The following is a 14,595-nucleotide window of genomic DNA, read 5'->3' as shown; positions in this document are numbered from 1 at the left end:
TAAGAGTGTGTGTGTGTGTGTGTGTGTGTGTGTGTGTGTGTGTGTGAAAGTGTGTGTGCACGCAAGAGTGTTTGCGCAAGAGTGTGTGAGTGTGCATAAGAGTGTGCACGCAAGAGTGTGCAAGATAGAGTGAGTGTGTTTGTGAGTGTAAGAAAGAGTGAATGTGTGTGTGTGAGGGTAAGAGTGCATGTCAGAGTGTGTGTGAGAGTGTGTGCACAAGAGTATCCGCGTAAGAGTGAGTGTCCTCACAGAGAAAGAAATATTTTTCATTTTATTATTTATAAGTGAGAGTGTGTGTGTGTGTGTGTGTGTGTGTGTGTGTGTCCTCACCTTTGAGAAGAGTCCGAAACACGCCACATGGCTGATGATGCAGTACGCCTCCGGAACACGAGCGCCGCGGCCGGCCGGCTAAAAACATTAAAATTATGTTTTCGTTATAAACACTTTTTCTTTATTTCCAGTCATTGTAAAAACTAAATATTATATTTAATACATATATATCAAATATGTTAATAAATATTCGAAACTATGCATGGTAATCATTATAATATTAGTAGTGTTGAATATTTATTTTGTATTTGAACAAACTGTATTAAATATTAAGAACAAATTATCAACATTATAATTCTACTATGAAAAATGTTTTCCATTACAAATATTTCATGTCATATATCCTATATATTATCTATATATATATATATATAGATATCGATAGATATATATAGACTAGTCATATTCAATTAGTTCTTAATGTGTTATATTTTACATAAAAGAAAAAGGTTAAACCGTTTTCATTATAAATATTTAATTTCTTTTCAATCTTTTCAATAATTTCTATTATCAAACATTTAAATGCTAGGTATTGTATAAAAAAAACAATTACAAATACGCGTTCAGTTTAGTTAATAAAAACATTAAATGTAATATATTCAATATTCTTAAACATTTAGTAGTTTAAATATTCTGAAATATTTCATATCAAGTATACATTTTCTAATTAAAAATGTTAAAAAAACAGTTAAAATTATTATTTGATGAAAATATTCTTTCATTATAAACCTTTAAATCTTTTTTATCATTATAATTACTATAAACTAGAATATTTAATGTATGTAAAATCATATTAATGACATATTTAGTGTTTTTTAAACTGTGATATTTTTAAGTATTACAAAACATTTCAAATGTAATAATTATTATAATAAGAATAAATATTCTAATTAAACTTTATTTAAAACACATGACTAACATTGTAATTATTAAAAAAAGATCAATTACAAATATTTTATCTTGAATCATTATAATTACTAAATACTCACACGGACATATTAAACATAACTCCCATGTAACTACATAAACAATACGTTAGTTATATTATTGAGGTGTTGTTATCTCTGAATGATGTGGCTGCATTTGTGCATTGACAGTGGAGTGAGAGTGTCTCAACCAGTCCATTCTCCTCGAAAAGTCCTTTCCCTCTTTATCGTTCTAGTGCCTGTCCACTTCTCATTCAGACGAACCGAGAACGTCTCGCGCCTGCAGAGAGTCAACCATCACCTCGTTACAACCAACACACGTCAAGAGCTCCCGATCTTCAGCAGTGACCACCTGCTGCACCTTTCACTTCAGAAACAAACGACCGCAGAGAACATCTGTAAGACGCACGCCAGAGATCACTCAGAGTGTCCGCGTCAAGGATTCCACTCAGTCCAGAGAGTCAGTCAGAGAATATCTACTCAGGAGTCTAGCCATCAAGCTTCACTCAGAGTCAGTCCCAGAGATTACTGCAGCGTGCAGTCAGAGGCTTCACGCCACAAAGTAGTCCATCAGCAGAGGGTTCACTCCGAGGGTCAGGAGTCGATCATTCAAGTCAGAGTCCTCAGAGTCAGTCAGAGATTCAACTCAGAGTCAGTCAGCCACCTCAGATTGTCATCAGAGATTGGCACTCAGAGGACTCTTCAGAGAGTCATTCAGAGATTCACTCTGAGTCAGTCAGAGATTCACTCAGAGAGTCAGATAAAAAATTAACCAAGAGACATTTCAGAGACATTTAGTCAGAGATTGATTCAGAGACTCATTCAGAGAGTCCGTCAGAGATTCACAGAGAAAGTTTGTTGTTTTGTCCTTGAGTGATTTATGATTCTTCATATCTGCTGTGTTAATGAGTTAATGCTTGTCTCTATCAGTTTTGTTTTGTTGAAATCACTAACGGAAATCAGAGTCAGCTCCTGTGTGCGTCTGCTGTTTCCATCAGCTTCAGTGTGCACAACTGGAAATGATGCGTGTGTGTGGTTGCAGGTGAAAGTGTCACCAATCACCGGATGAGGTGTGTGTGTGCACCTCTAGTGTCGGTCAAAGGAGCCCAGTTGATGCCTCTGGAAAGCAGAAGAGGTGGCGGCCTTCATGCGCCTCTCCCTTCCTCGCGCTGCAGGCGATCCTATCACCTCACGCTGCACACACACACACAATACACTCAGTACTTTATAAACCTTTCATAGCTGCCTCGATAAAGATGATATTTGCTGGTAAATATAAAACATATAATTGCCGTGCAAATATTTATGAATATTTTATGAATTGTAAATATTTATGAATATATGAGAGAAGAGAGAGAGAAGGCAAATGATACCGTGATATGATAATGTCAATATTAATAATCTCTGTGTTTGCATGAGTGTGTGGCTGTGTGTTTTGTGTGTTTTGATTTATTTGAGAGAGTAAAATGCACAAAGTTTCCTGCTCAAGGGTAGGGTTAGAGTGTGGTAAAAGCTTTTAGCCTGGTTGTGCAGTATAGGCATTGCACCCCTGGAATGTTCCACTATTCAAAACAACGACAGTGTGTGTGTGTGTGTGTGTGTGCAATGGTATACTGACTAGCCAGAACTGGTATGTGATGTGGGGCTCGTAACCTTCCTCGTTTTCTCTTCTTCCTCCAGACTGACCACCCAGCAGATACTTTCGAAGAAGAAAGCTGACCCGAAGTGAGTCGTCCTGCGGGGAATGCGGCCGAATACACGCCGGGATCTGAGGAGCTGCGCTCTGAACACACACACACGTGTGACATTTAACGACAGACTCTTCTGAGAAACTCTCCACTGCCAAACCACAGTGGGGAACAATGAGGTGAGAGATGATCACAGACACGCTTTTGTGCTGAGAAACCTCAGAGGAAACAACGCTGGAGCATCTGCTGACATCACAGACAGAGAACCAGCTCAATAACAGCTCTTTATTTAATACACAAATGTTTTAATTCAGAGGTGCATGGCATTATGTTGGTGCCCTGACCTTCATCAGAAACACAGACTCAAAGCCGTCGGCGCTCTCGACGCAGGGCTCCTCTGCATAACACCGCCCAAGATTAAAATCACAACGAAATGCACATTTTCTAGATGTTTATTCAATTTAAATAATATTTAAAAATGCAAAAAAGGTGAATATTTGATAAAAATCTTTATTTAGTATTACTGAAAAACATATAAATATATAAACATAAATATATTAATTACATTTAATTATTATAATTATATTTTAATTAAGTATGATATATATTAAAACATACTGTTTTATTAAATATACAAATTTATGGACCATACAAAAAATGACATGCACAAATTAAATTACAACTATATATTTATATATAGTGTTTTTTTTTAAGTGTATGTATATTTATATACATATATTTTATAAAATTGAAATTTATTTTTATTATAAAAGAATATTTTTGTTCTTAAATATTTCATAATTAATATTCAATAAATATTAAAATACATATTGTACATTCATATGTTTTATTATTTACAGGTTAGAGTTTTCATATAACTATATAAAAATAATTCCATTGAAAACTGAAATTCCATTATAATTTTAACCTTATGTGTGTTTTTTTTTACCTCCAATGGATTTTTTATATATTTATATATTTGTTATTTAACATTTAATACTCATAAATAAATAAAATACGTTATATATTTAAAGAATATATCATAATTTTATTTAATTAATAAAAATTAGGGTTAGGTGTGTATATATGTAAATACATACATATACACACACACACAATATTATTATTAATTAAAAACAAGTATTAAAAATGAAAGCATTCCTCAGTGATTATGTATTATTTCCTGTCAGATGTGTGTGTGACTCAATGGAGTTTCTCCCAAAGTGAAAATATACAAACTTCTTCACTTGATCCGTCTCCCCTGAAAGAGACACACACACACACACACAGATTGGAGATCAGTTCATCTCTGTGCTGGGAAATTTTCAAATTGACTGAATCATGCCATTTCTCAACAGGAAATGCGAAAGTCTAAACAAACATAATAAATTGTCAAGGAGCATTGCAATGAGCCTGTGAGACAGAACGTGAGAGTGTGTGCAAAAGAGTGTGTGTGTAAACCAGATTCTGTCTTAAGTCTCACTTCTACAACTGAAGAATGTGGTATCTGTCATGACTGAAGAAAAAGTCTCAAACAGAAACTTACTGTGTTTGCGTGTGTTTGTGTGTGTTTGTGTGTGTGTGTGTGTGCTTGCGTTTAGGTGTGTGGTGTGTGTGTGTGTTTGTTTTAACTCGATCAAGGGGCCCAGATGCAAGCAAAAAGTGACTTTAATCAACTTAAGAGCACATGACACCAAAAGCTAAATTACACACTAAAAAGGTCTATTCAACATAAAAACCGTTAAATAAAAAAAGAATAATCATGATAATTCTATATATTAACGCCGCACTATCCATTCCCGATATGTTTTGGATAGATAACCACAAATCATCTGTTACTTCCTGAGGATGCCCAGATTTTATGGTACGCGCGCCGCGCCTGGGCTGCGCCCGCTGTGCCGATCCTCACTGTCGTGACCCTGTGTGTATTTGACCTGCTTTGACGACGCCCGCTGAGTTATCCCGCTTCACCTTTTTTAGACATTGCTGCTCTATCTGCTCTCCTCTGCTTCACACACACGGCGTCACAACCTACCATAACACAGATTCAACACATCACCTCAGACTCTGACTGACCGCTCGTGCCGTGTATTGAGCTTTTGAACGCGATGTCCGAGGCGGGGGCGGGGGTCTCAGCTCGAGCACTGACCCCTGTGCCTACGCCCACACCGGACTACGATTCGCGCCCCGCGTCAGCATAAGCGGTGTTTCTTCTTTATATATATATATATATACATATATATATATATATATATATATATATATATATATATATATATATATAGTCTATATGGTTTATATATATATATATATATATACTTTTCCAGCTTTTTGCATTTACTTACTTGATTATTATTATTATTATTATTACATATTATTATTATTATTATTATTATTATTAATTAACATTTTGTATCCTTTATTTAGGTTATATTTGAGTTTTTCTTTGCCCCTGGTTCATTGGTTAATGATTTTTTTCATGATGAATTTTTTATTGCATTTTTTTCCGTAAAATGACGAAAACCTTTAGAGAAAAGAGATAATCAAATATAAAGAAAAATAGAAAACGTAATTTAGGAATATTTATTTATTATATTAAAGACATATATTTCTTAACAACTTAAAAAGGGGTATTAAAATGTATTTATTTATTGTATTTTGTTTTAGAAAAAAAAAACATGTATTTCCATGTTAAATAATTGGAACGTGATCTGTGGCAAAACGTAAGAAGGTTTTGCCGGGTTGGCTCCATCTAGCGGTCAGAGTCTAAACATGTTTCTGAGTGGTCCGTGTCCACTAGAGGGGCTGGGTTTGACCTACATTCGGTAGTTGAACCTTTATAAACGCGCTAAAGCAGGCGCTGGAAACTCGCGGGTCACTCGCGTCGTTCCGCGCGATGCCGATTTTTGCCCCTTCAGATCGCTCGCTCACACGTCACTGTTTATAAATATATGTATTTACTGACGAATTCAATTTCACGTTTGTAAACATGGAGAACGCCGGGCGCTTTACATTTGAGCTACAGTCGCAGCGTCCAATCACAGGCCGAGGACCGCGTGCCTGTACGAGAGCGACCAATCGCAAGCGGGATTCCAGTATCATATGGATGCGGTCGTCCAATAGGCTGTGAGGAGGGGCGGGATCAGGTCAGATGGGGGTTGTTAGCTCGCTCAATGCGCTTCCTTCCACGTTGTGATCGGCTAATAATTGTGCTAGTTATTATCGGTAATTATGTTGGAAACAGACAGGTCGTGTTCTGTCTTTTTAGAGATTGGTTGAAGTGTCTAATGGATGCTGCCTGAGGCGATCTGGAGTGGTGAAAGTTAAAACATCCGTTTTAAGTGTCGATATGTGTCGGAATATCACTTGTTTACATGTTTATGTGATAACTCTTCGAAATAAAAGTGCTGTTTCATTGAAATTAATTAACCACAATCTACATATTTCTATCATTAATATATATTAATGATATATTATAGAGACCAGAATCTTATTTTATGCACTTTATTTGCACTGTTTTCTCATGTATTTGGATAAGTCCTTCGATTGCTAATGTAATGTTTTAATACCATTTATCATAATACAATATTTTAGACATTATCATGATGGAATGCCATGTTTTTTGCATCTGGCCAATGACAATATAATGGTCTTTTATATTTATATCTACTGATGTTAATGCTATTTTTTACCCCTCATCATGGTAATACCATGTTTTGGACAATAATACGTGTTTTTTGATAAAGTTTTTTGATGCAATGTTTTAGACCTTATCATGATGAAAATACCATGTTTTTGATAATTTATCTAATTACTCACAGTGTTTTGGATCAGAATCGCCAGTTGAAATGCCGTAATTTTGGATCATAAATAAGTAATCAAACTATACATGTTTTTGGGCATCGCGATTAATGTATTGGCCATATTTTGCTTTGTTTTTTAATTCTATCATGGTAATACAATGTTTTGGACCATAACATGATTGAGATGCTGCTACTTGTTTTTATAACAGTTATTTTTTGACACCTACCATGATGACACCATTTTTTGGACCTTATCATGTGAGTAATGCAGTATGTTTTTTGACATTTACTCTGTCAATAATATGTTATGGATCATATCCCAATTGAAGTGCCATGTTTTATTTTATTATGTGTTTATTTATGCTATATTTTAATTCTACTCGTATTTTTGAACCATAATATCGCATGATTGAAATGCAGGCACTTTTTGTCATTATCATGATTTAATACCATGTTTGGACCTTACATAAATGTCGACCAGTTTCTGATGTCCTATCATGAGAAAACCACCATGTTTTTTTTTATTGTCTTAATGGAATACAAGTTTTGGAGCATAACATGATTGAACATGGCAGGTTTTTTGTGGGTTGTTTGTTATTTTTTTGTACGATTGGGTAAGTATTTTTGAAAATCATTTTTGTCATGACTAATACACATGTTTGGATTATCGTTAATGGATTTGCCATGTTCTTTATGTTTAGTTACCACGAATTAATACAATGTTTTGGAACCATAAATGATTGAAATGCCATGTTTTGTGGTTTATTTTTGGTAAATTGTTTTTAAAGTATTTTTTAAATAACTGTGCACATGAGATACCATGTTTTGTAATGTATGTATTGGCAAGGTTTTTTTTTTTTTTTTTTTTTTACATGTGTACCATGGTAATACAATTTTTTTGGACCGATAACATGATTGAAATGTCATGTTTTTGTTTGTTGTATCGTATTTTTAAGGTATTTTATACAAATAAACTTTTGCCCTGATAATACCATCATGTTTTAGGACCTTATCTGCTCAGGTTTGTTTTTTTTTTGTTTTTTTTTTATTTACCACGGTTAATACATTGTTGGGGACCATAAAAGCATTGAAATGCCATGTTTTTTTTTTGTTGTGTTGTTGTTTTGTACAGATTTTTTAATATATATTTATAAAACGTTTGCCCATGATAATACCATGTTTTGGACATCATCAGGAAGGTAAGAGCATCTGGAATCAATAACATTTTGGTGTGACATTATTCTGTTCCAGACTGAAAGTGTTTCGGATCGTGAATTCAGTCGGCCATGAGTCAACAGCACCATCCATCCTCTTTTCCGTAAGGGCCTGCGGCTGCACGATAAACCCCACCCTGCTGGGGGCGCTGGCGTGCTCCGCCGCGCTTTTTTCCCCGTCTATGTCCTGGACCGCACGTTCCTGGGAGGGGCTGATGGGATTGGGCCCGTTACGCTGGGCGCGTTTCATCCTGCAGAGTCTGGAGGACTCTAGACCCGCCGATCTCCTGCGGGCGCTGGGCTTCTGCGGCTCTACTTCCTTGCGCGGGTCATACGACAGGCAGGCACAGTGTGCTTGAATCGACAGTCGTGACCCGGTGGGGCGTCACAACAGATCAGCTGCTTACGACACGGAGGTGGAGCCGTATTATGCATGCCGTGTCATCTGGAGCGGGAAATACAACGCCGGGCCACAGGCGCTGCGGAACTCGTAGTCGAACAGCAGTGTGTTTACACTGCAACCACGGTGTAGGGTTACTGATGTGGGGTAGATGGTGCGACTCGCGTGTTAGGTCTAAATGGGGTGCTTATAGCTGGGCTTTGGCCTTAATGGAGCGTGGTTTCGTCACACACTGTACTCCAATCAATTTACTGGGTTCTTGTTCGGTTATTGCTAAGGGGGACCGCGTTTGGGTTGGGGTAGGTGTCAGTGTTATTAAAATACACATAGTCTAATAAGTAGAAAATTTACATTTAGTTTTTAGCTTCTCTGTTGTTAAAATATTAAATTATAGATTCCCCAAACTTGACACTGAAAGTTACAAATGTGTTGGTGCATCCTAACTAACTGAAATCGTCTAAGACTGAAGTACTGTACATTACTTTTAAACTAGTTAACTTAAAATTCTTAATTAATTAACCGGACTTTATCGTCCTGTAAACAAGGTATAGTAATATTTTAAGAGAAAAAACTTCCCTACTAAACTGATGAAGTTACATCTATTTTCGTGGAATATGGCTCGTCTTTCCTCGGACTTCAAACTAACCGTGATTTTATACTCACGAGTTTAAGTACAGATGTAGTGACATATTTTCTAGACACCACTACTCATATCTTCTATTAAAACTGATATCACACATTTCACCTTATGTGCCACTATCCTTCCTCAAGGTAACTAATAATACACCGCAGCTAGCGGCAAATTAAAGATTACATATACTGCAGATGATCTTCCGTCCGCTGTTTTAATCTCTTGATTATCTATTTTAAAGTTAGAAACGGTGTGACACACTCCCGTCTCGAACCTAATCTTGTAGTGGCTATTGAAGTGCCGCAATTGTTGTACCACTACCCACTCCATTTACTATTAAGCGGAACCTTCTCACTCTTCCTTACACCCTAATTTTACATCCAGTATCCATGACCCATGATCATATTTGTAAAATTCATGGGCTCATGTGTTTTTTATGTTGATTCGCCCCTACTGTAGTCCTACTTACCGTTAGAGTTAGGCGTAAAACTGTTTTTGAAAGGGGACTCAAATAATTCTCCTTTACCGTTAAATCATAGGAGCAATAGTACTAAGTATCCCTTCTAGTTATCACGAACAACGTAATAAAAAGCATACCTTTATTAAAAAGGTAGATCAATACTTGTCCTTTTGGCAACTCTAACACTAAAAATAAGCTGTGACGCATGAGTTGAAGTGACTGAAAGGGTACTTCTATCACCCGCAAAGAGACCTTTCCCCCTACTAGTGACTTATTTATTCTTTTTTATGGTACCAATTAAATCCCCCGAGATTTTGAGTTATCAGTGATCTATCCGCTATTTTTACCGAGGCCACAGTGGTGAGAATCAGTGCTTACATGTGGGTGTGTGTAGTAGTGAATAATATCACGACTTTCACCCCGTTTTTTTTTCTCACCGTTTGCACCCCACTTAACACGTGAAATGTAAGTTTCTGAATTAGATAGATATTTTTCATGAAACTGTCGAGACTCACTTGTGGCTGTATCACATCGGGCCTAGCAAGTCTGATAGTCGCTCTCGTCTAGTACGTAAACAGGAGTTTAAACACAGGCGTATAACTAAAAAAGGCAATACGTTAGTAGTGAGAACTATGGTTTAAAGAAAGTAAACAAGTACAGTAAGAGTCTATCTTGGTGTGAAGTCAGATGTTCCTGAAGGACTGTAATGAGTGTGTTTGTTTCTTCTCTCCGAGGATCGTGAAGGCCAACCAATGCGGGGCGCAGTCTCATTCCGTCACGCTCACATAGAAGTTCCTGCAGGTTTTGTCTGTTTTGGGGTGGGTGAACGGAGGAACCGGTGCGGGACGTCAGTGCGGTGAGGACTTCCTGTGGAAGGAGCCGTCTGTGTGTGTGTGTGTGGGCACTGGCTGGACCGACTCGGGCCGACACAGGCCGGAGGGCACCTCACTCATTGTGAGTGATTCTGTGAGGTTTGTGTGTGTGCAGGAGATGCTCGCCCCCTGCGGAGCCGCTTCACGGCAGCAGACGTACAGAGGCCCGTTTCCGGCTGATCTGGGTCTGGAGCTTGACTGATTCGTGAGGTCTTTGTGGCCCGGGCGGTAGAGACAAACGCATGCGCTCCAGAGGCTGACCGCCACAAACACTTTCCAGAGTCAGGTCTGCATTCGATCTCCGTGACTCTGAATCTTTTTTCATGCAAGCAGTCTGATTACTGTTCCGACCATGACTCATTCCCTTCACTCGAGTCTATAGGGTCAATGAAGGGAGGGTTTTTCTTGGTGCTTCAGTCTTTGAACGACTGGAAAAAGGCAGGTGCAGTCCACTGTTAGTTAATGAAGTAGTTGCGTAAATTAATATAGTTGTCTTATAGATTAGTACTTTATGATGATTGAAGCTAAGTTAAAGTCTGAAATAAAGTTAAAATATAAATATTACGGAAAGCACTTATATATTTAAGCTGCATCAGATAGGTGGTATTGTTAACTAAAAAATATATAGAAAATATTTTAAATCAGTTGTGTTATATGCAGTTATTGTTCCTTCTTAACTCAAACTATTAAAAAACCATCGTCGCTTATCAAAATAAAGTTTAAATAAAATAGAAATATTAGATGAAAAACTGAAAAACTTTATAATTGAAATAAAATAAGTTTAAATTTAAGTACTAAGACTATTGAAAACAACTACCAATAACTGAAAGGTGAAATTAAATATAAATATTAGATTAAAAACTTGATTTGGTTCAAAAACATTTTTTTTTCTGCTGTTTGAAAGTCTGGAGGGTGGGATCTTGCTTTCAAAGCTAGCTTGCTATTATTTTTTTTTTTTTTTTAATTCCACTTTGCCACAAACCTCTGGCTTATTTTCTTCTTTAAAAAGAGCGACCAACCTTAGGTTTATATTCCAAAGCGTTCATACAATACAGCAATTTAGTTTGGATATGTGCACTTTAATGCTATTTTTAAAAAATGGGGGTGACAACCAAGACAACTTTTGGCAGATTTTGAATACGATTAATCCGGATTAATCATTTGACAGCACGTAAAAAAAAAAAAAAAAAAAATTTAATGAAATTTAGAAATGTTGCCTTGGCAACTGACTGAAATAAAAAAAAAATAAACAAATAATAAACAAATCAACAAAAATAATGCTACAGTGTGTCACACGGGAACAAAGACTTACATGAATGAAACCGTCAGTGAATGAATCTGATTGGTGTTTGAGGCGTGAAGCGGCGCTAGCGTGTGATGATGTGTGAGATTTCCTGTGTGTGCAGGGATGGGTGGCGAACTTCTCCAAAGCGCGGACGGTTCCGAACTCTCTGCTGCCCAGCACCACGGGCCTCAGTCCGTACCTGAGTCTGGGCTGCCTGTCAGTCCGCACCTTCTACCACCGCCTCCGCAGCGTCTGCGCGCAGGTCAGCGCACGCTACACACACAGCATGCTAACTACACCGGAGCAACACGCTCCACGAGAGCAGCTCTGTACAAACACACGAACAGAACGAGAGAGAATCCGTGAGAGATTCTTCTGTTACAGCTGATTCCAGTAGAGACTGATGTTAGCGTGTTGCTAAGCTAACAACGTTAATCAAAAACACAACGATTTTGGGTGCCCCTAGTAGCGTATTTTTATGCATTACTATCATATTTAATTGAAAACTTTGAAGTGTATAATCAGCCCTTACAGTTTATTCCAGCCGACTGATTGTTAGCATGTGGCTAAGCTAACAACGTTAATCACAACAAAAATACAACGATTTTGTGCGAAGGTAGTCTATTTTTAACGAGTTCGGTTAATACTATATTTTATTGAAAACTTTGTATATGTATAATTTAGACCTCAAGGCTGATTCCAACCAACTGGTGTTAGCATGTTGCTAAGCTAACAAACTGTTCATAAACACAAATACACAGATTTTGCGTTAGGTAGTGTATTTAATAGATATTTCATTAAAACTTTCCCAGTATATATTATATTCCGCCTTCAGGGTTAATTTCAGCCAACTGATGTTAGCATGTTGCTAAGCTAACGACACTAATAAACACATAATATGCACATATGTGTGAAATAGTGTATTGTTTTTACTTAGAGCTTTTTTTTTGATACTTGGCAGTAAATTTATAATTAACCCACAAAGTTAATTCCAGTAAGGCTAATGTTTAGCATGTTGCTAATGCTAATGAACAAATACTCGCACATTATCATTAAGCACACAACACAAATATTAAGGGAAATAGTCAACTTTTAATGAATTGAAACTGTTTTATTATAGTTTTTTCATTGGTGAATAAAAACTAATAATATGTAAATTAAGCACTTTTCGTAAAGTTTTCATTTAGCTAAAATGAGTGCCTGTGGCTACTACAAAGAAATACTAGCGTACTGTTTGAAAATAATTTTAAAAAACGTTATCATTACGAGTCGTTTTATTTAATTTTATACAGTAGTATCATTGCGTTGTGTTTTTAATTCACTACTTGGGAATTATTTTGCATTCTTTTTATCCAATTTTCTGCAAACTCACCTGACCTTTTGTTAAACATTAACGTTGTCTCTCTGACGTTCTTCATCCGCAGTCGAAGAACCACTCGCTGCCGCCCGTGTCTCTCCAGGGTCAGGTTCTGTGGCGCGAGTTCTTCTACACCGTCGCGTCGGCAACGCCGAACTTCACCAAGATGCAGGGGAACCCTATTTGTCTGCAGATCGACTGGTACCACGATCCAGAGGCTCTGGAGAAATGGAGAACCGTAAGAGAACCGCATGTTTAAAGTCTTTCCTGCTGTTTTTGTGTGGTGTTGGTTAGGGACGGGGGATATCTTATTGTTGGCGTTATCCCGGTGAAAATTCTCCCCACGATAAGAATTAGTCTTCCCGTGTTAATAATGATAAAAACTATATTTTTACACATATCTCTGTGCGACTACTTTGTCGCGGAAGGAGTTTATTGCTAAAGGATGAGCTCCGTCAACAATCTGGAACTGGAATGTGTATGAGCCTGGAGCCGTCATTGCTATTACTACTGCGATGCATGTGGAGTTTATCGTGATATATTGTTAAGCCCATATCGCCCATCCCTAGCGTGTCGTAACATCCTCTGGTCTCCATCCGTCAGGCTCAGACGGGCTTCCCGTGGATCGACGCCATCATGACCCAGCTGCGTCAGGAGGCTGGGATCCATCCACCTCGGCGGCACGCCGTGTGCCTGCTTCCTACGCGAGAGATCTTCTGGATCAGCTGGGAGGAGGGCATGAAGGTACTTTGGGTCTTTTTTGTGTGTTTGAGTCTTTCATGCAGGTACTTCAGTTGTGTCAGTTCTCAGGTGTTCGAGGAGCTCCTGTTGGACGCGGACTATAGCGTGAACGCCGGGAACTGGATGTGGTTATCCGCTAGCGCGTTCTTCCACAAATACACCAGGACTCCTCTGATCTTCTGCCCCGTGCGCTTCGGTCGTCGGACTGACCCTCAAGGACAGTATGTGAGGTATCATTGAACAAGCCACTTTAATGATTTGATTTAACACGCCCACTTCTGCTAATATTCATGACATTCTGCGTTTTGACACTGCCAAAATCCACTACGTTTTTATGTCAACGTGATTTATATTTATGCTAATCTGCCTTCGATATGCCACGGCTATCACAATTTATTATTCATGAGGTTTTGTGTTGATATGCCACGCCACACCACTGTTTTACATTTATGATCATAATTCTGAATTTGATCTTCCACGCTTACCACATTAAAAATCAATAAAATTTGTTCCAACAATTACACACAACACACACCAACTATTCAAAAAATCATGACATTCAATACCAATACACAACAACCACCACCTAATAATAATCATGACATTGTGTTCAATTCGCCACACACACCACCGTTTAATATTCATGACATTGTGTTCAATACGCCACACCCACCACCGTTTAATACTCATGACATTGTGTTCCAATTCGCCACACCCACCAAGTTTAATATTCATGACATTGTGTTCAATTCGCCACACCCGCCACCGTTTAATATTCATGACATTGGTTCCAATTCGCCACACTCTCACACCGTTTAATAATCATGACATTGTGTTCAATTCGCCACACACCCACCAAGTTTAATATTCATGACACATGTGTTCCAA

The 14,595-nt window shown here is 37.7% G+C and overlaps 1 protein-coding gene and 1 pseudogene across 1 annotated transcript in view; one reads left to right on the top strand and one right to left on the bottom strand.

Moving 5' to 3' along the window:
* LOC109064427 overlaps positions 1 to 14,595 on the bottom strand; it is a 195,802-nt pseudogene that overhangs the window by 164,772 nt on the left and 16,435 nt on the right.
* LOC109075252 (cryptochrome-1) overlaps positions 1 to 14,595 on the top strand; it is a 198,361-nt gene that overhangs the window by 181,555 nt on the left and 2,211 nt on the right. The window contains 4 exon segments of the mRNA XM_042749334.1: positions 11,731 to 11,871; positions 13,034 to 13,204; positions 13,570 to 13,710; positions 13,777 to 13,937. Coding sequence (XP_042605268.1) covers positions 11,731 to 11,871; positions 13,034 to 13,204; positions 13,570 to 13,710; positions 13,777 to 13,937 — 614 coding nt within the window.

Source organism: Cyprinus carpio, chromosome B22 (assembly GCF_018340385.1).
Source record: "Cyprinus carpio isolate SPL01 chromosome B22, ASM1834038v1, whole genome shotgun sequence".
NCBI lineage: Eukaryota > Metazoa > Chordata > Actinopteri > Cypriniformes > Cyprinidae > Cyprinus > Cyprinus carpio.
Note: the sequence above shows the minus strand (reverse complement) of the source record. Positions and strands in the feature narration are given on the sequence as shown.